Source organism: Mobula hypostoma, chromosome 4, assembly GCF_963921235.1.
Source record: "Mobula hypostoma chromosome 4, sMobHyp1.1, whole genome shotgun sequence".
Taxonomy (NCBI): Eukaryota; Metazoa; Chordata; class Chondrichthyes; order Myliobatiformes; family Myliobatidae; genus Mobula; species Mobula hypostoma.
The window spans coordinates 136,040,767-136,064,876 of record NC_086100.1 but is presented as its reverse complement, the minus strand read 5'-3'; the positions used below and the strand labels follow the sequence as shown (position 1 = coordinate 136,064,876).

Genomic DNA, 24,110 nt, shown 5'->3' with positions numbered 1-24,110 from the left:
CTTCAAGAGGACCAATTTTATCCCTTACAATCCTTTTGCTCTTAATATACCTGTAAAAGCTCTTTGGATTATCCTTCACTTTGACTGCCAAGGCAACCTCATGTCTTCTTTTAGCCCTCCTGATTACTTTCTTAAGTATTTTCTTGCACTTCCTATACTCCTCAAGCACCTGATTTACTCCCTGTTTCCTATACATTTCATACAACTCCCTCTTCTTCTTTATTAGAGTTGCAATATCCCTTGAGAACCAAGGTTCCTTATTCCTATTCAATTTACCTTTAATCCTGACAGGAACATACAAACTCTGCACTCTCAATATTTCCCCTTTGAAGGCTTCCCACCTACCAATCACATCTTTGCCAGAGAACAACCTGTCCCAATCCACGCTTTTTAGATCCTTTCTCATTTCTTCAAATTTGGCCTTCTTCCAGTTCAGAACCTCAACCCTAGGACTAGATCTATCCTTGTCCATGATCAAGTTGAAACTAATGGTGTTATGATCACTGGAACCAAAGTGCTCCTCTATACACACTTCCATCACTTGTCCTAACTCATTTCCTAACAGGAGATCCAATATTGCATCCCCTCTAGTTGGTCCCTCTATATATTGATTCAGTAAACTTTCCTGAACACATTTTACAAACTCTAAACCATCTAGACCCCTAAAAGTATGGGAGTCCCAATCAATGTATGGAAAATTAAAATCCCCTACCACCACAACTTTATGTTTCCTGCAGTTGCCTGCTATCTCTCTGCAGATTTGCTCCTCCAAGTCTGGTTGACTATTGGGTGGTCTGTAATACAATCCCACTAATGTGGCCATACCTTTCCTGTTTCTCAGCTCCACCCATAAGGACTCAGTAGACAAGCCGGCTAATCTGTCCTGCCTGAGCACTGCTGTAATATTTTCCCTAACAAGCAATGCTACTCCCCCACCTTTCATTCCTCTGCCTCGATCACATCTGAAACATCAGAAGCCTGGAATATTAAGCTGCCAGTCCTGCCCCTCCTGTAGCCAAGTTTCACTAATTGCTATAACGTCATAATTCCACGTGTCAATCCACGCCCTCAACTCATCTGCCTTCCCCGCAATACTCCTAGCATTGAAATTTATACACCTCAGAAGATTTTTACCACCACTCACAACCTTTCTATCAGCGGATTTGCTTGAACTTTTAACATCATTTATTTTCACCCCAGCCACACTGTCAGCTCTGGCACTCTGGTTCCCATCCCCCTGCAAATCTAGTTTAAAGCCTCCCCAATAGCACTAACAAACAAAATACCGGTAAAAGTCTTGTTTTTCTATTAAGTGTTTCCCTTTGAGCATTTCAAAACTGAACAGTGTTCCTTCTTTCATTATATTGCAAATAGCTGTTATTCCTTTAGCTGTCCAGTCCTTAAATCCAGCATCCAGTTTATTCGGCGTAAAATCCAAGTCATATGCACACCATTTAAGAATTGCAATGTCCCTCTCTAGTTTATATTCTTTTATGATAGTTTTCCATATTTTAAGAGTCCATTTCACCCACGGGTTGTCAGTATTATTTATGTAACTTTGTAGGTTGTTATCAGCCAAAATTGCCTGTATGGGGATGGAAAGTATCCTCTCCTCAATGTTTTTCCATTGAGCGCCATATGATGGGTTGCACCAGCATATCACAGCTCTCAACTGTGCAGCAAAATAATAATCTCTAACAGAAGGTAGGCCCCATCCCTCACATTGCCTTGGCTAATTGCAAAGTTTTGAGACAAACCCTGGGCCTTTTACCTTGCCATATATATCTTGATAGCATATATATCTTGTTCCATTCATTGAATTGATTTTGTTTAATCTCTGTTGCTAGAGTCTGAAAGAGATATAGTAGTCTGGGCAGTATATTCATTTTAATAGGTTCAATCCTTGAACTGAGACCAAGAAAAGGAATTAGGTTCCATCTTGTTATATCTTCCTTAATTTTTTTTTATATATAGGCTGACAATTGCATTCTGATAATTTTGCCAGATCTTTTGGCATAATGATGCCGAAATATTTGACGGACTCTGTTTGCCATGCCCAAGGATATCAACTTTCAATTTCTCTTGATGGGCTATAGTTATATGAAAGTAGTTGGGTTTTATCTGTGTTGATCTTGTATCCTGATAATTGGCCATATTGTTCAAAGGATTGCATCAATTTAGGTAAAGAGTATGTTGGTTGCCCTAGATAGATCAAAATGTCATCCGCGTAACAGGCCAATTTATGCTCTGTCCCTTTAATAGTAATTCCCCTGATATCTTCATTTTGTCTGATGTATTGAGCTAATGGTTCTAGATATAATGCGAAGAGTAGCAGTGACCATGCACAATCCTGTCTCGTGCCCCTTTCTAGGGTAAAACTATTAGATAAATATCCATTGATTTTAATCCTGGCAGTAGGATTGTCATATAGTGCCTGTATAGTTTTAATAATTGTGTCATGTAGACCAAATCTATGTAAAACTCTGTAAAGAAAATTCCAATTAACCGAATCAAGTGCCTTTTCAGCGTCCACGCTTATCATTATTGCTTCAATTTCATTTTTTAAAATATGATCCATAATGTGAAGTGTCCTTCCTATATTGTCCTGTGTTTGGCGTCATTGTATAAAACCTGTCTGATCATTATGTACCAGTGTGGGTAGAAACTCTTCTAATCGTTTGGCCATGATGGAGGTAAATATTCTATAATCCACATTAAGAACAGATATTGGTCTAAATGACCCACATTCCATTTTTTCCTTGCCTTCTTTCGGTATAGCTGAGATTATCACCTCCTTCCAGCTGGGTGGCATTTGCACCTTTCTTAGGGCCCAGTTCAGTGTGGGGAGTAAAACAGGAATTAACTCACTTCTAAACTCTTTATACCACTCTGCCATATATCCATCTGATCCTGGTGACTTGCTTAATTTAAGCCTACTAATTGCAGTTTTTAGTTCAGCTTCAGTTATGTCAGCAGTCATCATTCTATTTTGTTCTTTGCTTAAAGTGGGTAACTCTAAAGAATTCAGGAAGGTGTCTATTTCGGTTATGCTTCCCCCTAGAACCTTGGAATATAGAGTTTTGTAAAACATTTCAAAAGCTTCTTGAATTTCACTTAGCTTATTTTTTATCTCTTTTGTTCTTGGATCCCTTATTCTATGAATTGTATTTTCTGCTATCTTTTTTCAGTTTCCACGCCAGTATTTTCATAGACGTAGATCCACTTTCATAGTGTCTCTGTTTCAGAAACATTAATGTTTTTCTAATTTCTTGTGTAGCCAAACTATTAATTTCATTCCTAATTTTTAAAATTTCCTCTAGTGTATCCTGTGCCAAACTCAATTTGTTTTTTTTTCTAGTTCCTTCAGCTTATTTTGTAATTCCTCTAATGTTCTATACCTTACTTTTTTCTTATATGAAGATATCGCTATAATTTTCCCTCTTAAGACAGCCTTCAGAGTATCCCACAGAATGGGAGGTGAAACCTCTCCACTATCATTGAATTCTAAGTAAAGACCAATTTCGTTTTTAATTTGTTCCTTAAAATAGGGATCATTGAGTCGACTTGAATTTAGTTTCCAAATGGTATCCTTTGGTTGTAGGTCAAAATCAACAGATAAATATATAGGTGCATGGCCACTTTTGGTGAAATTTTCAAGGCTTAATTCTAGAATTTAATAATTTTCTGTTACAAACAATTAGGTTGCCTGTTTCTTGTTCCTCTTTTCTTAAATGGAACAACTGCACAGTTTTCCAATATAATGGACTATTTTGTTAATCAAAAGAAATTTGTTAAGATTATAGTTAGTGTAACATGATTTCTTTACGATCAAGTAATCCTGAGAATTTATTATTTGGTTTTCATCATTTTCTTCAGTTATTTAGATTATTAGTTTTGTCAAAAATAGGCAACACATGATTTAGTGTTAATTTATTTTTCAGATTGTGTATCAATTTATCCTTCTGTAAATAATTTTGCTGGTCTTTTGCTTGCCTATTTTTATGTAGAATATGAGTCACATTATACCTGCCACCACTTTTCTCTTGCTGTGATTAAAGCAAGTTTTACTTTGCCTATGTTTAGTGCTTATCAATCTTAAAAATTTTTTTAAACTAAGATTAGCAGCATTTTTTTAAAAGTAGAATCCAAATGAGTGAAATTTATTTTCTAGCTGTTGGTAAATGAGTTACTAATAAAAGCTGTTTCAGATTTATTACCACTGACACTTACTTGTATGATATGAAATTTGTTGTTTTGAGGCAGCATGATGAAATCAAAAGGTTTGTGTTTGTTAGATCACTCTTTGCAGGAGCAGGGTGGAAACTTGTTAGCTAAGGAGTAGCATACAAATGCTATTAACAACATTTAAAAATTGCCGTTTTGGAAAGGAAATGTAGGTCAAATGTTTCTTTTGAGAGAAAGATGTCTTTACAATTGACTATTATTTAACGCAGGATCTTTATAGCCTTGGGTTTCATATTGTATCAAGGAAAAATAAAATGGTGCACATTTGTGTTCGATGGAGAATTCAAGTGCTGAGACAGATGCTGTAGAGAATTTATAAAAGGGAGACATGAAATTAGAGTGAATCAAAATCATCTGTCACGTGTAGGAGCGTCAAGCAGATACATGGAATATCCACAAAACAGAAGTATACGAATGGTTCAAACTGATCTTAGCCCCTGACCGGGGGGGGGGGGGGGGCGGGGGGGTGATGATATTGAGCTGCAGGCTGTAGCTTATTGTTTAATGGAGTAAGATGGGAAGAAAGGAAAAGATTGTTTCACCATGATGGATAAACATTTTAGTATCTACAATGGGAATGTCAACGCACCCATTCTGTCTTGGGGAAAGGGGTCATTTTTTTGAAATGTAAATTGCTTGGAACCTTTATGGTATCCAGGTGTTTAGGATAGGAACAAGGAAATTCGACTTGTATTTTATTGCTGAGTTTCTCTTAGATCAGTGAGGCTTTATTTTTATTACTTTGGGTTAATTAGCATCAGCAAAGAAAAATGCATGATTCAGCTGAAAATTCAAGCACAACACAGCCAGCAATTTCTCCCCAGTTGCTGCATGTTTGCCTGATGAAAACATGATTGCTTTTATTTAAAATTGTCACTACTGATGAATGAATAAAATCTTGAGCTGCAGATTGGTAGTTCTACTTATTACCCTTGCGATTACTATCATTTTTTAAATTCTTCCCCACTTTAAAATTATAAAACAATTGTTAAATTTTGTATAAAAGCACACAGTATCTCAGCCTCTTATTTTTAACTTTTTAGGGTATATATATGGGCTGGCTAACAGCCTCTGGAAGTGGAGCACGCACACTTGGACCAGCTTTTGTTGGGCAGGTTTATCCTCGTTATGGGCCTCGGTGGACATTTGGCCCCCTATGTGGAATGGTGATGGCAGCTACAATACTTGTTGTACTGATGTATAAAAGACTCCTAGGATTTTCAGTCCGGTCTCTGACCCTTCAACGATGATTAACTTTAAGGAGTGCAAAACAAAATTATGGACTCTACCTTGAGAACAAAATTAAATTACACTTTATAATTTAACAATCTGCTGTATATAATTCTAATGTTAATGATATTTTTAAAACAATTTTGAAATAACAAATATAGGAATATTTTAAGCTTTATTTTTGTGTGGGGAAAAGAAAGTTAACCTTTCAGTATGTGTGAAAGGGTTTTATTTTGCTGTAAAATTTAGACACTCGCCCTCACATAAAAGTCAATCAAATATGAATTGAAGCCCAGCTATGCTCAACTTTGTTACAGCTTAAAGCACCAGCCAAACAAGTAGGTGCATGGCAGCAGTAAATGAAACATTGATTTTAATGTAAGGGAAATCCCTTTGTGCATATTGGATAATCAGAAACTGAACGTGTACACAACGGTTATATGGAGACAAGCTTGTTTTTTTCCTGCTATTGTGAATGCTGCTTCAAGCTCAAAATGAGTTTATGATGAAATGTTTAGTTCATATTAAACATGTCACATTATATAACCCAGAGATTCTATTCCTTGCTGGCAGACTCAATAAATCCAATTACCATAGCAGAATCAATCAAAGATAGCTTCCAAAATGGCAGACAACCAGTATGCAAAAGACAACAAACTGTGCAAATACAAAATATTGAGAACATGAGATGATGAGTCCTTGAAAGTGAGTCCAAAGGTTGTGGGAACTAATGGTTAAAAATATCTTCAAATGCAGTTGTCAGGAGCTAGCATTCCTGAATATAGGGAGAAAATTATGGTTGGAGGCTGCTAATTGCTGGTCAAGACTGAACAAGGAGGTGGGGACAATTCTGGAATAGGAGTGTTTAGTCATCTCAGTTGCTACCAGCAAGCAAACACTGGATTTTCAACCTCTTAGAATGTAGGGCATTCAAATTTAAAGAGTCAAAGCCAAATATGTTAAGCTGCTTTATTTTTACAGCAAAGTAAATGTACATTTAATATTGCACTTGCTAATTAAACCCTTACACTGAAAACAGAAAAAAAAAATTGATGCTGGAAAGCAGAAACAAGAACTAAAAGAACTGGAAAATCTCAGGTCAGAGAAATGGGATTAAGGTTTCAATGTAAACAGACTTGAAATATTAACTCTATTTTTCTTTCCACAAATACTGCACAACCTGCAGTTTTCAGCATTTGTTTTGTTTCAAATCTATACCTGTTCATCCTGGAAATAAAATATTTTAAAAATTGGCATGTTTTTAGCAATGACTGTTTTCAAACTATCCTCCGGTAATCTTTCTATAAAAGCTCTCTCAAACCTCAGCTTTTTATGTATTCTTCCCAACAAGGGCTATAGTTTATCCAAGACTAAGTTTTGAAAATAGACTAACATACTGGAGTAATATTAATGCTAGCATATTAACATTCTGACTGACCTTTGTTCTTCTATAAATTATGTACAATTTCTAAATTAAAGTAAATGTTACCAACTTTTATTTTAAAATGGCAGGACAATGAAAGTTAGAAAAAGACTGCTGATGCTAAATCTGAAGTAAATAGAAAATGCAGGTGGCATCTGTGCAAATACTTAAATTAACATTATATATCAAAAGAATTTTATGAAGTGTGGTAGGAAAATATTTAGCCAATTGAGTTCTCAAAAATGAACATATTGAAGTATTAAACTTTGTAATAAAATTAAACCTAAGCTTTGATTGAGAAGGAAATGCTTTTTTTTTTACTTCATTTAGTATCGAAGTGGTTAAACCCAGCAAACAAGGTCATTCTGGAAGTCTGAGATTTAATCCCGTTTTAAGATTGGTTAACAAATCTTGGATACCACTGTTGGTTGCCTTTGGGATAATAAAAGTTATTTAAAGTTTCCAATTTAGAGTAATATCCCCAGTGATAGAAATAACTATTTTGGGAGGTAGTGCAATCAAATTTGTTGAAATACCCAAAGCCCATAGGAATTATGTATTGGTTGCGGAGGTTAGTGCTTTAATGCAAAAGTAATTGTTAACTATTAGCATCAGAACAACTGATATTTGGTATTAAAACACTTAATTGCCATTTCAGTAATTAGAATTTGAACAGAATGCTTGTTCTGTCTTTACACATTCTTTCTTTTGAAAATATTGCAGGAACTTTTCAAATTTATTTAATGTCAAGTAAAACTTGAAATACATGTTGCTAGCTGCAAGATTTCTTTCTGCTGGCAAGGAGAGACATCTTTTTCAATTTCATATCCACTTTTAAGGAAAAACAAATTAGGAAAAACTGATTTTTTATTAAAAAAACTAGTATTAAAACACCAATACACATAATATATTAGAATAGTCAATAACAGACAGCAAGTTGTTATTTAAATATATACATAATTTACATAATTCACAGATATACTAAGCGGTAGATTACAATCCAAATCAGTTTTCAATATTTTTTGACAAAGTTGTCTCATTAACAATTGTTATTCATTATCCTGCAAGGTAATTCATAATATTTTCAACAATTAAGTACTAATTTAACTTGAACTTAATTGTAGACCAAGCTTGGACTCTGGAATTAAAACCAATAATTACTTAAATTTAAAATCCTAAAATGTGGGGCAAAAGGTAGTGTGGCTGATTTGGAGAATATACTTTATAACTTATCAAAATACCAGAACATATGGCTTAGTAGAATTGCAAAATTAGTCTTGAGATTTTGTTTTTGTGTAAACAATCTTAGAAAATGCAGAATGAAGGATACAAACACTATGTAAATGACATGAAGTTCAATGCCCCACTCCATTTTGGAAGAAGTGTTTTGCTGCTACAAAGTCAGGTAATGAAATTACAGTGCAGCTCTAAAATACACAAATTATATATAAAATTGTCTTACAGAAAAACAAAGTTCATACTTTTTTATAAATTGTGTAAACCCTTCTATACACACCAGTTAAATACAAATCTACAATATGCCCATTTCAACTCTTATCAATGCATTATATTTACTCAACTTAGATACGAATAGAAAAAAATAAAAAATCTCAAGAGAAATGATAATAAATACATTATTTACAGCTTCAGATACAGCATTTACAAGTGCTACATTAAACAACCATCTTTTTCAGCTTTAACTCTGATAGCTGTTATTCAGGCGTCAAGGGAAAGGGGTAGTAACTAATGAACATTACTGAAAACAAACATTCACAAATATACAAAAATGTAAGAAAATATTGTCAATTTGACAGATTATACACATGTCATTGGAATCCATGTTGGCTTGTCTGATTTGCCAGCAGTCCTAGGATTGATGAGAGGCACTGTAGCTTCCCTTTTACATGATCTGGAATCTTCTCATTCTGTCCATAGCTATAAAAACAAACATTTTAATTGATTGTAGCAAATTCTATAATGAATACATACAAATCTAAACAACCTTGCTTCCATTAAGTTAGAAATGGTATTCTGAAATACATTACTGCATTGTTTCTGTATTTAGAGAGATAGAGCCTTTTACAAGTGGTAGATTACAAGCATAGCACAAATATAAAATAAAACTGCAAATGTGAAAACAAAAAGTACAGTGTCATGATCTCTCTTCACTCGTTATCTTGACCACATGCTGGAAGAACAGCAAAACTTGTAAAATAGTTATTTTTGCCTCATTTCTATCAACTGCAAAGGTTTCACTACTCAGAACAATATTCATAATATTCAAAAAATATAGAAATCCACTCAGAATTATTTCTTTAAACAACTACATTGAAGGACAGTTCTAAAAGATTTGATAGTTAGGAATATGTAATAATGTTTTCACACAAGTTTCACATAAAAGCAGTTTTCAATATGGCAACTTGATACCATTTGAAATGAGCAAATAACTCAAGTTGATACTAAACATGTTCCCAAAACATCTGAGCCTTTTGTTACCCCCATTATACCATACCATCCCATATACAAAAGCTGCAACTGGAGTAAATAGTATATATGTAGTATGGGAATAATTATTACTATTTTAATTTAATTTCTTTCAATCAAGATATCAATTCATGTTGTTTCTTTTCACGCCTCGTGGCACATTGGGTGGCATTTTTGCTGTTTCCATAGCATTTGACATTTTTTTTTACGAGGCTGAGCTGCTAGCTCGACACTCAACGCAGCACGGATGGAAAACGTGTAAGGAGCCAGCCAGATTCGAACTCGGGACCATTCGCTTCTAAGTCTGGTGGTTACACCATCAACAAGTTGTCAATTCATATTGAGAAGTATTTCCACTCAATCTTAGATATCTGAGTTAAACTTTTATTTTTGCACAAGGTACTACACTATTCTATAATTAGGAGAGCAGATAGTAGTATGTGCCACATCAGAAAATGTACTTACCTGATTGATTGGCCCTGAGGAGATGTGTAAATGACAGTTGCAACACCAGCTTGAACCAGGAGCTGGGAACCATCATTAAATTGAACCCAGACTTCCCCGTTGTTGAGCTATCAAATAAGGAATTAGCCAACATTAATTTTAGGCCCCGTTTCTTTCTTGTATTCCATCAAATACCTTAAAATTAATGACTCTTATTTGAGTAAATCCCAAAAAAGTACAGTACTTATACATACTTAGTATTAAATGACTTTTGTTCTTCATGTATAATAAATGGGAAACAAGTGTTTGGAAGAGTACTTTATTTAATTTGAAAATTTTAGTGGTCACTTTTAGACTCAACCCCCAATACTGGCTTCCTAACCATACATCTGTTTTTTTCCCCCATTGTTATTAATAGTTTATTCTGGTTTGTTCCTCAGTTTCTTTTTGCACAAGTGGCTCTGCAGAGTGATGAAATAAATATAGTCTGTGGCCTTAAACTAGTAGTCCCTTTGAGAAATGCTCAGGCTTATAGGTGAGATTATTAGTCTTATTAGTCACTGAAATCTGGAGCAACCAATAGTTTGCTGGAAGAACTGAAGCAGTATCTGTGGGAGGAAAGGACCTCTTGATGTTTTAGGTCAAAACCCTGCATCAGGACAAAGTGAAGAGGAGATAACTAGGAGGGGTACTGGAGAAATCCCAAGACAGGAGCTCAAGGTGTCTGTTGGACAGAGGAGGGGTGAAGGAGGACAGACATGTTGAGCTAGGTAGGGGATGGGAGGGACCAAATGTGGGGTGGGGGAAGGTGATGTGTGGGAAAGGACAGGGCTGTTCAAAACAGGAAAATATTGTGCTCATGACATTAGTTTGTGGACTACCATTATATATGAGGTATTCCTCCATTTCTGTTGGAACTCACCCCGGCAGCAGAATCAGAGGATGGACAGTTTGGTGTTGGAACGTAAGGAGGAATTGAAATAGTATGTAATTGGGAACTTAGGATCAGGAGCACCAAATGCATTTGTGGAGATTGGAGGAGGTGCATGCAAATGTTTGCCTCATCTGGAAGGACTATTTTGGTCCCTGAATGGTGGTGAGGGAAGACATGCAAGAACAAGCACTGCACCTCCTGTAGTTATAGAAGCAAGGATAGGCATGTAGCAGTCTTGGAGGGCGTGATCACTGTGGAAAGAGAATGTGTGGCTAGAAGTGAGATCTCGCTGCAGTTGGCCAAAGCGACAAAGGATGTGGAGGCTAGTAGAATGAAGAGTGAGGACTGAGGGATTGCTCTCCCCTCTGGACAGTAGAAGTCCAAGAAAGAGGATATTAAGGATTTAGATTCCAATCTTAATGAAACATGGGGTCTATCCTCAGGAAATGCACTGAAGCCAGCATTCCTTGCAGTAACACTGGACAACTGGGATCAGGTGAAGTATGGTCACTGTATTAAATTCATCAAAGCTAAGGGGTTATGGCTAAAAACTACCTGAAAAAGCAAGATGAAAAAACTTATTTACAAAGTGGTTTGAATTTGAAATACATTGATGAATATGATTGGTATAGATTACATAGAATATTCAAAGAGGGTATCTGCCGTTAGGGAGCTATTAATACTACTTTTCTTCTACAGGAGATGCAGGCAAGAAGTCAGAAAGAAGGGGGTGTCAGAATAGAGAGTAAATATATGCAGGATGAAAGAAACTGGGTGGACTGTATGAGGTTAACCAATATAGTAGCCTACTTTATTTTTGGGACCTATGTTAACCCAAATGTCAAACATAATGAAAATGACATAAATTAAATTCAAGGATACGTCACATTTTCCCCGAAAATATTATTCAAACATAACTATTATTCAAAGTCAGAAGAATCTGGCTTTGCAAACAGGGCAGCCTTGCTACATTACTGAATTATTTAAATTCCACAAACATAACAATTATCAAGCCATTTCCTCATGATGGTGGTTACACATCAAAGTATCAGTTGATTATTTTGAGATAAGAATAAAATAATTCATACCTGGGATGCCCAGCCAACATTAGGTACAAAAACAGATTTCAGCACCTGTCCTGGACTTGGAGATATTGCAGGCTGTGATGAAGGTGCAGTTTTATTTTTAACATCAGTAAAAGTCGTTAAAATAGACTCTTCAGACAAACAAATCTGAAAAGTTAAAATAAAAGCTGGTATGAAAGTCAAAATTGCATAATGTATCAAATATGGCAGGTGTACAAATTATTGTTGAAAAGTACTCATTACAGAATCGCATCATAACATGAACTTGGAAAGAGTTTTGTCGAAACATTTAAAGTAGCAATTACAACAGAAGTGACTAGGTGAAGAAATATGCAATAAACATACAGACATTACTTTTGAGGCACATCATAAATATTGGACAAAAGGCACAGGAGAATGATACACAATAACCAAATTTGCACAATTAGCTGGTCATTGGCTGAAATTGACTTTCATTGCAATCTTTCAAAATTACGACTACCTAACAAATGGCTACCATTGTCTATTGACTATACCTTGAAGCCATCTAACCCCAAGTGGCACTGATCCATAAATGGGCATTTTCAATTGGAATCTGGTGAGCATCCTGTATTAATTAAACGGACATGAAGACATTTTTGCTTCAGGTAACGTGGAATTTAAATAATCATTTGGTTTCACCTAATCCATGCTGTGTCCTTTGACTGGTTTTGATAAAGTGGTAACACACACAAAATGCTGGAGGAACTCAGCAGGCCAGACAGCATCTACAGAAGAAAGTAAATAGTTGACATTTCGGGCCAAAACCCTTCATCAGGACTCATGATTAATTTTAGAGTAGGTTAAAAAGTCAGCACAACAACCTGGGCCGAAGGACTTGCACTGTAATATTCCAAGTTCTAGAGAACAGTTATCTTAACACCATGAAAGTGAGGCTCTCCATCATCAGCCTGTACTCTGCCTTGTCAGTATTTCGCATCTGGCTCACTGGTGTTGCCAGTTGTGAACTTGTAGCTGGAGAAGAATCATGCCACACAGTCATGGGTGCAAAGAGACTACAGTAAGGGGCTGAGAACTTGTGGGGCACCAGCACCTAGGATAATTGTGATGAAGGTGTTACAGCCTATCCTTACAGATTGCAGTCCATTGGTCAGGAAGTCAAAGATTGCAAATGGAAGTGCAAGTCCTAGGTCCAGGAGAGGAGCCTGTAAATGAGTTTATTTGGAACTATGGTATTGAAGGCATCGTCAGTAGAGATTATGATAAAGTTGTCTTTGTTATCAAGATGCTTCAGAGATAAGTGTAGGGCCGGGAAGATGGCATTCTCTGTGATCATGGCTTCGTCTGTTTCAGCAGTAAGCATATTACAGTGGGTCAAAATTGCCTGGGAGGCTGAAGGTGATATGTGCCGTGACCAACGTCTTGAAGCACTTCATAATGGCGGCTCTCAGAGCCACCAGGCAACAGTAATTAAGGTATGTCAAACAACAGGAATTCTGCAGATGCTGGAAATTCAAGCAACACACATAAAAGTTGCTGGTGAACGCAGCAGGCCAGGCAGCATCTCTAGGAAGAGGTGCAGTCGACGTTTCAGGCCGAGACCCTTCGTCAGGACTCGAAGGTATGTCACCATTTTTGTTGGCACTAGGGTGGCAGTGATCTTAAAGCTGGTGGGAACCTCAGATTAGAAAAGGGAGAGGTTAAAACTATCCACAAATACTTCCACGAGCTGATTCATGCAGGACGTACAGTAGGACTCCAGCTGAGCCAGACATACTTTCTGCAGATTCTCTCTCATGATCAGTTGTAGTCCATTACAGCATGCAAGCCTTGCCACAACTGACAGCTGACCTGGGACTCAGCTTTGCACTGCTATTGCCTCTTGGCATCTCAGATTGCTTTATAAAAGTTATAATGAATTTCCTGGATAGGTCAAGGTCATCCAATTTGCACTTTACAGGCCTGGACTTCAGTAGAGATTGGATCTCTGTTCATTCATGGTTTCAAACTGTACTTCTACTCCCTGAGTATAGGCAGAGACTGAAGACTGCAGCACCAGCAGTGAGGACCAGGAATGTTTGGACAAGAGAAGTACAGGAGCGCCTACAGGACTGCTTTGAATCGGCAGACTGGACAGTATTCAGGGTTCATCTTTGGATCCGGATGAGTATGCTGCAGTTGTTACCAACTTCATTAAAACCTGTGTGGATGAGTGTGTGCCTCCAAAGACTTGCTGTACATTCCCAAACCAAAAGCCGCAGATGAACCAGGAGGTACATCATCTGCTGAAGGCTAGGTCTGTGGCATTCAAGTCTGTCAACCCAGGCCTGTACCAGAAAACCAGGTATGATTTGCGGAGGGCTATTTCAAGGGTGAAGAAACAATTTCGAACAAGGTTGGAGGTGATATCAGATACACTGCAACTCTGGCAGGGTCTGCAAGACATTACCTCCTACAAAGCGAAACCCAATAGCATGAATGGCAGTGATGCTTCACTGCCAGATGGACTCAACGCCTTCTATGCACGCTTTGAAAAGGAGAACACAACCACAGCTGTGAAGATCCCTGCTGCACCTGATGACACTGTGATCTCTGTCTCAGAGGCCAATGTTAGACTATCTTTAAAGAGAGTGACCCTCGCAAGGCAGAAGGTCCCGATGGAGTACCTGGTGAGGCTCTGAAAACCTGTGCCAACCAACTAGCGGGAGTATTCAAGGGCATTTTCAACCTCTCACTGCTACGGGCAGAAGTTCCCACCTGCTTCAAAAAGGCAACAATTATACCAGTGCCTAAGAAGAATAATGTGGGCTGCCTTAATGACAATCACCCAGTAGCACTCACATCGGCAGTGATGAAATGCTTTGAGAGGTTGGTCATGACTAGACTGAACTCCTGCTTCAGCAAGCACCTGGACCCATTGCAACTTGCCTATCGTCACAATAGGTCAACAGCAGACGCAATCTCAATGGCTCTCCACATGGCTTTAGACCACCTAGACAACACAAACACCTACGTCAGGATGCTGTTCATCGACTATAGCTCAGCATTTAATACCATCATTCCCACAATCCTGATTGAAAAGTTGCAGAACCTGGGCCGCTGTACCCCCCTCTGCAATTGGATCCTTGACTTCCCAAACAGAAGACCACAGTCTGTGTGGATTGGTGATAACATATCCTCCTCCCTGACGATCGACACTGGCGCACCTCAGGGGTGTGTGCTTAGCCCACTGCTCTACTCTCTGTATATACACGACTGTGTGGCTAGGCATAGCTCAAATACCATCTACAAATCTACTGACGATACAACCATTGTTGGTAGAATCTCAGGTGGTAACGAGAAGGCGTACAGGAGTGGTGCCGCAGCAACAACCTGGCACTCAACATCAGTAAGAAGAAAGAGCTGATTGTGGACTTCAAGAAGGGCAAGACAAAGGAACACATACCGATCCTCATAGAGGGATCAGAAGTGGAGAGAGTGAGCAGTTTTAAGTTCCTGGGATGTCCAGATCTCTGAGGATCTAACTTGGTCCCAACATATCAATATAGTCATAAAGAAGGCAAGGCAGTGGCTATTATTAGGAGTTTGAAGAGATTTGGCATGTCAACAAATACACTCAAAAACTTCTATAGTTGTACTGTGGAGAGCATTCTGACAGGCTGCATCACTGTCTGGTATGGAGGGGCTACTGCACAGGACCAAGAGAAGCTACAGAAGGTTGTAGATCTAGTTAGCTCCATCTTGCGCACTAGCCTACAAAGTACCCAGGACATCTTTAGGAAGCGGTGTCTCAGAAAGGCAGCATCCATTATTAAGGACCTCCAGCATCCAGGGCATGCCCTTTTCTCATTGTTACCATCAGGTAGGAGATACAGAAGCCTGAAGGCACACACTCAGCGATTCAGGAACAGCTTCTTCCCCCCGCTATCCGTTTCCTAAATGGACATTAAAGTTTTGGACACTACTTCACTTTTTTAAAAAATATACAGTATTTCTGTTTTTGCACATTTTAAAAAAACCTATTCAATATATGATTTACTTGTTTATTTGTTATGTTTTATTTTATTTATTATTTTTTTCTCTCTCTGCTAGATTATGTATTGCTTTGAACTGCTGCTGGTGCTAAGTTAACAAATTTCATGTTACATGCCAGTGATAATAAACCTGATTCGGATTTTGATTCTGACCCAGTCTGAACCAGCAATGAAAACATTACAACAGGAATAACTGTATTCAGTATTCAAAATGTCTTTCTAGAAAAAATAAATTCAGTAACATGCACTGTGTTGGGCACATATTCTTAATATTTCATTCACATACTGCACACCTGTACATTTTAACTGTACAAAGAATTGGCGTGTACCTATGTTTTTCTTAATTGTTATTTGCATATTTCTCTTTCAATGTTGCTGGTAATTCTCAGATACTAAGATGGTGTGCAAAACAAGGCAAGTTCTAGACCTTAACACTAGTAACATTAATATAGAGAAGGGAGATCTTGTTAGTTTTCTTGGGGCTCAATGATGACAAGACCAGAAATAGGAGCAGAATTAGGCAATTTGGCCAATCAAGTCTGCTCCGCCATTTCATCATGGTGAATCCATTTTCCTCTCAACACCAATCCCCTGCCTTCTCCCTGTATCCTTTCAGGCCCTGACTAATCAAGAATCTATCAACCTCCTCCTTAAATATATCTGATGATATGGCCTCCACGGCCGCTTGTGGCAACAAATTCCACACATTCACCACTTTCTGGCAAAAGAAATTTCTCCTCATCTCCATTCTAAATGGTCATCCCTCTATTTTGAGCCTGTATCCTCTGGTCTTAGACTCCACTAACATATGAAACATCCTCTCCACATCCACTTTATTGAGGCATTTCAACATTGGATAGATTTCAATGAGATCTCCCCGCATTCTTCCGAATTCCAGTGAGTGCAGGCCAACAGCCATCAATTGCTCCTCATATGATGAGCCTTTCAATCCCAGAATCATTTCTGTGAACCTCCTTTGAACCGCCTCCAATGTCAGCACATCCTTTCTTAGATAGAGGGCTCAAAACTGCTCACAGTACTCCAACTGAGGCCTCACCAGTGTCTTATACAGCCTCAATATTACATCCTTGCTTTTATATTCAAGTTCTCTCGAAATGAATGCTACCATCACCTTCCTCACCACTGACTCAACCTGCACATTAACCTTTAGGAAATCTTGGATGAGGACACTCAAGTCCCTTTGCAGCTTCAGATTTTTGAATTTTCTCTCCATTTAGAAAACCGTCTACACTTTTATTTCTTCTACCAAAGTGCATGGCCATACATTTCCTGACACTGTATTCCATTTGCCACTATTCCCATTCTCCTAATCTGTCCAACTCCTCTGTAGCCTCTCTGCAGATGATACAAAGATAGGTGGAGGGGCAGGTAGTGTTGAAGAAGCAAACTTGGCCGCAAAGCTGTCAATTCCGTCATCCAAATCATTGAAACACAGATCCTTGTGGAACACTGCTAGTTACCAGCAGCCATTCTGAAATGGGTACATTTATTCCCATTACTTGCCTCCTGTCAATCAGCCAATGGTCTATCCAATCTAGTATCTTTCCTGTACTACTGTGGGCTCATGTTAAGAACCGATGTGTGGCACCTTGTCAAAGGCATTCTGAAAATTCAAGTACACAACATCCACCAATTCACCTTTGTCTATCCTGCTTTGCTATTTCTTCAATGAATTGCAAGAGGTCTGTCAAGCAAGGTTTTCCCTTGAGGAAACAATGCTGACTTAAGCCTATTTCATCATGTGCCTCCAAGTACCCCAAATCCACATCCTTTATTCTGCCATTATCCCTGCTAGCATCTCCTTCCAATTAACCTTGACCAACCCGTCCCTCATGCCTGTGTAATTCCCTTTATTCCACTCTAATACTGATACTTCTGACTTCAGCTTTTCCTTCTCAAATTGCAGGGTGAAATATATCATATTATAATCATTGTCCCCTAAGGGTTCTTTTACCTTAAACTCTTTAATCAATTGCACAACACACAATCCAGAAAAGCTGATTCCCTAATGGGCTCAATCATGAGCTGCTCTAAAAAGTCATCTTGTAGGCATTCTACAAACTCCCCCTCTTGGGATCCAATACCAACCTGATCTTCCGCATCTACTTGCTTATTGAAAACCCCATGACTATTGTAATATTGCCCTTTTGGGCAATATTGCATTTTCTATCTCCCATTGTAATTTATAGACCACATCTTTGCTACTGTTTGGAGATCTGAATATAACTCCCTGTCTCTTTTCACCCTTGCAGTTTCTTAGCTCTACCCGCAATGATTCTACACCATCCAATCCGATGACACCTCTTTCTAAGGATTTGATTTCAATTTTTACTAAAAGAGCCATTTCACTACCCCTGCCTACCCTTTCGATAAAAAGTATATCTTTGGATGTTAAACTCCCAGATATAATCTTCTTTCAGCCACAAAATCATATATGGCAAACTGTAACTCTGCTACAAGTTCATCTACCTTATTCCATATACTGCGTGCATTTAAATATAACACCTTCAGTACTGTGTTCACCATCCTTTTCAATTTTGTCCCTTGTAACATTAGAGCTCATCCTGTTGACTGAAATTTTGCAGTATCATCAGCCTGTCCTTGCTAGTAATCCTACTATACACTGCCTGTGCTTGTAAACCAACTACCCTGTCCTTAGTCCTATCACTCCAGTTCCCATTCCCCTGCCACATTAGTTTAAACCCCACCCTCAAACAGCTCTAGCAAACCTGACCACAAGGATAACTGGTTGCCCCTCGGGTTCAGGTGTAATCCGTCACTTCTGCACAGCTCACGTCTTCCCCAGAAAAGGTCCCAATGATGCAGAAATCTGAACCCGTCCCCTGGACCGGTTCCTCAGCCATGCATTTATCTGCCAAATCACCCTATTTTTACCCTCACTGGCAACAAACCAGAGATTACTACCCTGGAGGTCTTGCTTTTCAGCTTTCTACCTAGCTCCTTAAAATCTCTCTTCAGGACCTCCTACCCATGTCATTGGTGTCAATATGTACCAAGACTTCTGGCTGCTCACCCTCCCCCTTTAGAATTCTTGTGGACCTGATCTGAGACATCCCTCACCCTGACTTAGAACACAGAACATTACAGCACAGTATAGGCCCTTTGGCCCATGATGTGCTGACCTTTCTATGCCTTTTATCATCTTAAACACTTCTATCAAGTCACCTCTCATTCTCCTTCACTTCAAAGAGAAAAGACCTAGCTCATTTTCCTCAAATACTTCCTCTAATCAGGCAGCATCCTGGTAAATCTCCTCTGCACTCTTCCTAAAGCTTCCACATCCATACTATAATGAGACGATCAGGATTAAACACAATACAGGTTTCCCCCGCTATCCGAAAGTAGAGCGTTCCTATGAACTGTCATAAGCTGAAATGGAGTAATAAAGTGAAGAAGCAATTACCATTAATTTACATGGGAAAAATTTTTGAGCGTTCCCAGACCCAAAAAATAACCTACCAAATCATACCAAATAGCACATAGAACCTAAAATAACACTAACATATAGTAAAAGCAGGAATGATTTGATAAATACACAGCCTATATAAAGTAGAAATAATGTATGTACAGTGTAGTTTCACTTATCAGAATTGGGAAGATTTAGCCAAAACCGATTTGTAGAAAAAAAATCAGCACGTACACACGTGCGCACACACCTGCCCGCGCAAGGCTTCATGGTTATGGTAGTCTTTCTCGGGGTAAACACAAGTTTAAAGCGGGCACCTTTTTTTGTAAAAGCAAAAATCCTCTTCGGATTTCTTTCAGTTAGCGAAAACAGGTACTAATGTAGGTCTTCCGTGAAAGCGAAGTGGTGTAAAGTGAACTTTCGTAAAGCGGGGGACACCTATACTCCAAGTGTGGCCTAACCAGAATCTTACAGGGCTGCAACTTTACCTTATGGCTCTTGAACTCAGTTCACTGACCACACCATACACCTTCTAACCACACTACCAACTTGTGCAGCAACTAGGAAGGCTCAATGGACTTAGACCCAAGAACCCTGTTACTCCACAGTGTTAAGAATCCTGCTAAGAACTTTGTACTCTGCCTTCAAGTTCGATCTTACCAAGTATATCTTGTACTACTCCTGTGGCCACTGAAGACACAAAGATATCATCAGCATCCCAGCAATCTCTTCTCTAGCTTCCTTTATTAAACGGTGGTATATTCCATTCAGTCCAGGGACTTATCCATCCTAATGTTTTTCAAGAGCTCCAATACTGTCCTTTTATTAGCCTCAACATGCTCCAGCACAACAGTCTGTTCTCCACTGACCTGACATTTATCAATATTCCTCTCACCGCTGAACAATGAAGCAAAGTATTCATTAAGGACTGTCCCCTAACTCCTCTGTCTCCAGGCACTTTCCCCCTTTATTCCTCAGCACTCCTACCTTCAACTCTAGTCATTCTCCTGTTCTTCACAAACTTTGGGGTTTTCCTATGTCCCTTTCTAGCTCTCCTAAATCCCTTCTTAATCTCATTCCTGGATACCTTACAACTCACCAAGAGCTCTGTGTTTTTTTTCTTCTGAAGTGTTAAATAAGCTTCCTTCTTCCTCTTGACTAAATGTTCTACCTCTCTTGTCAACCATGGCTCATTAATCCTTTCATCCTTTCCCTGCATCAATGGGCCAAACTTATCAGAACCCCATGCAAGTGCTCCCTAAACAAACTCCACAGTTCCACTGTGCACTTCTTTGAAAATATCTATTTCCCAGTTTACGCTCCCAAGTTTGCACAGAACAGAAGATTCATTTTGTTGTGCTCTGAGTAACTGGAAGACTGGATGGGAAATTTGTACCAATGAAAACTGCCGAAGTTTCTTACAACAAGACCTTCACTTTTTGTTTTGAAATATTCTCACATTTCAGATGCAAATTATCAGTATGCATCACAGTAAAGAAAACTCCAAACAGCATGGAACTAATCTATTTAGAGGTTTTAATATATCATATTGGTCTATCAAATCTTAACATTAGCCTAAATGATAGAATTGAGCAGAGTTGAGTGCAATCTCAAGATCAACCTTACCCCACCATAGAAAAACACATTTCTTTCTAAATTGATGTTATAATCCGGTATGCAGAAGATGCTTGTTTCATATCAAATAATAAACAAATGTTTGCTTACCGAGGGACTAATGCTCACAGTCAGGTTAGTTCTATTTTGGATCAGTGGTTGCTCCTGCAATGCACGTTTTGGATCCATTGTAGGAGTCGGGGACAGCATGGAATCTATGTTTGCAGGCCGCCTATTATAGGTAATACAACTTATTAGATAGTGAGCAATTCAAATAATTACCATTTAAAAAAGGTTCTTTCAGACTTTCCTGTCCCAATAGTGCCTTCAAATGCACTTTTCATTTCCAAAACATTCTGAATTATGTACATTAATAGTATATTAATTGATAAATATTTTTACCTTCCAATAATTATAGGGAAAAATGACATCTGTTTTCCCTTTCTTCCTTCTTGTTCAGCAATGACTGATTCCAGATCTTGACAAGTCTGATATGCCTATGGGACACAACATTAGATAATGTTAAACAAAATAACTTAGTATAATTGTTATTCAATTTCAGTTTTGTTATGCTCATTTACTTTAATCAATAAAATCTTCATACTGCATACCCTTTAAGTATTTTTCCAACTATTGGAATCATATTGAGCATTAACAAATTGAAGTCTTACTAATTTTGAGTATAAAATGTGAACAGATAGAACAGTTTAACTTATGAAACTAGTTTTCTTCAAAGTTAAGATAGCCAAATTGGATATAAAAACATACAAAGTTCTGCACCCATCAAAATCAATATCATGACTTTAATGTAGAACTACAGGGTACTGATAAGCAGGTATCCATAATGGTGATCTTATTAAAATAAAGGCTATTCCCAAATTGAATTTTGCTGAGCCAATAATTTATAATTACCTTCAAAATGAACTTTGTATGATGATAGGTTCTGTATTTTTGCTTCCCATCTCTATTACTAAACATTGACAAGCAGCTTATTGGACTTATTAAGAAAATAGAGCCTCAATAATTTAAGACCAAGTTAACTTAATAAAAAAAACATTCATTTTTACCCTAAAGATCTTTGCTGAGTGGTTGACAATTTAACTTATCTGCTTCATTCAGATGAATCAAGACATAAGAGACAATCAGTTATAAGACCATAAAATGCAATACAGTGATGTTCTAGATTATACATATCCTAGCTAGACTAGAATTTATATAAATTATATCGATTTATTTATTAAAAAAATAATTTTTTTAAAAAAAGGACATTCAATTCAGTAAAAACTATTACAGTAAAACTCTGATAACCAAACATCCAATTGCTCAAATATCCAGCTCTCTCATTATTCTGAAGTGAGAGGAAGGAGTCCCAACGTGAACTAGGCTGGGAGGCCAGAGCCAGGAAGATCTGGAATGCAGCCAGGGCCAGGATTTAGACTCTGAGCTAGGTGCATAACAAGAACCTGCGTTGGGATCTGGAACATGAGCTGATTGGGCCCACACACTTCTATATTTCCTGCTGCAGTTAAATTCATCAGATTCACCGCATGATCACAAATTTCATGCTATTGTGCAACATGTTTAAACAAAAAGTTAAATTAAACTGTCTGGACATTCATAAGAGTAACATCCAACATTTCAGAAAATCTGGAAGTCTAGCACTCTCAAAATCCAATGGATGCCAGATTATTGGAATTTAACTGAACTTCAAGAATAATAGTTTTACCTCGTGCGCATGTTCCACATAATATTTTATTTCTTCGTCCAAGTCATTTATTTTTCCTCCTTTGAGTGTGTGTGATTTCCCAGATTTTTCGATGACACGAATAAACTCTGACGTCTTATTAACTTTTGCTCCTGTTGAGCAATTTATTGAGCTTAATTAATCAAAGATGGTCAGCTCAGATCAGGTCCAGTAAATTGGAGGTAATCAGCAGAGTTAATGAAGAGAACATTTGCTACATTTAACATTAACTTTAGAAAGACCTTAACAAATCCTGCACAGTAGGCTGGTCAAAAAAGCAAAAGCTCATGGCATCCTAAAAAAGGTCGGATACAGTCTATATAGCAGGAAATAAACAGTTGCCTTAGTGACAAATGGCTCCATGCAATGGGATTTTGTAGAGCTCATTTCTAGCTCCTTTGCTTTACGATCCATATCAATGATTTAGACTGGAAGACCAGTGTTTCCTCTATGCTGCACAGGTGTGCGGTCACACAGTAACTGAAATGCACCCGCACACATAGCCTTTGTCGTGCACAGCTGGAATAAAGACAGATTGAGAAAATGGAAGATTTTCTTTGTTGTATCATATTTCTTTATATCCTTCAATTAATAAATAAAGTCAATTTTCATTCTAACTATTCATAGTATACATATTACAAAACAAACATTTAAAAGTGCTGCATGGTTTTCAGGCCCTGTAAAAATGTCCTGCTCAGAGCAATGGATAGTCAGTGCAGCTGTAAAAAAAAAAGAGGGAACGTTGATAGGAGCTATGATCAAGATGTTTCCAGTTAGTGCTAAATTTGGTAATAGAAAGATACAGTGCAGTAATATTGTATATCAATCACCTGGACACGAGTACAGAAAGGTGACAAAAATTAGTCTGGAGTATAATGCAATGCATTTGGGGAGGGCAAACAAGACAAGACATACTTAATAAATCTTACAATGAGAACTCTAAAGGAACAGTGGACCACAACTCCCAAGAAAAGATAAGAGATGAAAGTTAGGTGGTTATGAAAGCCTTCAGGATACTTTACTGGCTGTAGGAGCAGTCAAGTAATGTGTAAGTTGTGGCCTGAATAGTTTTATACAGCTGGAGTACTGTACAGTTCTGGTAATCACATTCAATAAAGGATCTACCAACTATAGATTTAAGATGACAAATAAAAGAAAAGTTTGTTTCATCAGTCATGCCTGCTCCATCATCCAATAATGTTATGGTTGATTCTTCACACCAAATCCTATTTTCTGTTCAATTCTCTGATTTCCTCAATCCTCTTACTGCACAAAAATCTTTCAATCTCAGTTTGGAATGCGCTCTATGGCTAAATAGACATAGAGAATATTAAAAATATTCCACCTTATGAAATAAAAATATCTTCTCATTCAAGTCCTAAATGATTAATTCCCTAATTCTGAGGCTTAAACTACTGAGCACCAGATTCTCTATTTCTTGTACAT

At 37.8% G+C, this 24,110-nt stretch overlaps 2 protein-coding genes across 6 annotated transcripts in view; one reads left to right on the top strand and one right to left on the bottom strand.

Annotated features, from left to right (window-relative positions):
• mfsd8 (major facilitator superfamily domain containing 8) overlaps positions 1 to 7,017 on the top strand; it is an 82,237-nt gene extending 75,220 nt beyond the window's left edge. For 2 of the 5 annotated variants that reach the window (XM_063046563.1, XM_063046562.1), the window contains one exon: positions 5,289 to 7,017. In XM_063046563.1, the coding sequence (XP_062902633.1) occupies positions 5,289 to 5,495 (207 nt within the window). In that variant the 3' untranslated portion in view covers positions 5,496 to 7,017. The remainder of the gene's footprint in view (positions 1 to 5,288) is intronic. The other 3 variants (XM_063046561.1, XM_063046560.1, XM_063046564.1) reach the window with 2 other exon arrangements.
• Positions 7,018 to 7,206: 189 nt separating this feature from the next.
• Positions 7,207 to 24,110, bottom strand: part of plk4 (polo-like kinase 4 (Drosophila)) — a 40,903-nt gene continuing 23,999 nt past the window's right edge. Inside the window, exons 11-16 of the mRNA XM_063046559.1 lie at positions 22,647 to 22,777; positions 21,323 to 21,417; positions 21,032 to 21,152; positions 11,849 to 11,992; positions 9,848 to 9,954; positions 7,207 to 8,833 (exon numbers count right to left, since the gene is read on the bottom strand). Coding sequence (XP_062902629.1) covers positions 8,725 to 8,833; positions 9,848 to 9,954; positions 11,849 to 11,992; positions 21,032 to 21,152; positions 21,323 to 21,417; positions 22,647 to 22,777 — 707 coding nt within the window. The 3' untranslated portion in view covers positions 7,207 to 8,724. The remainder of the gene's footprint in view (positions 8,834 to 9,847; positions 9,955 to 11,848; positions 11,993 to 21,031; positions 21,153 to 21,322; positions 21,418 to 22,646; positions 22,778 to 24,110) is intronic.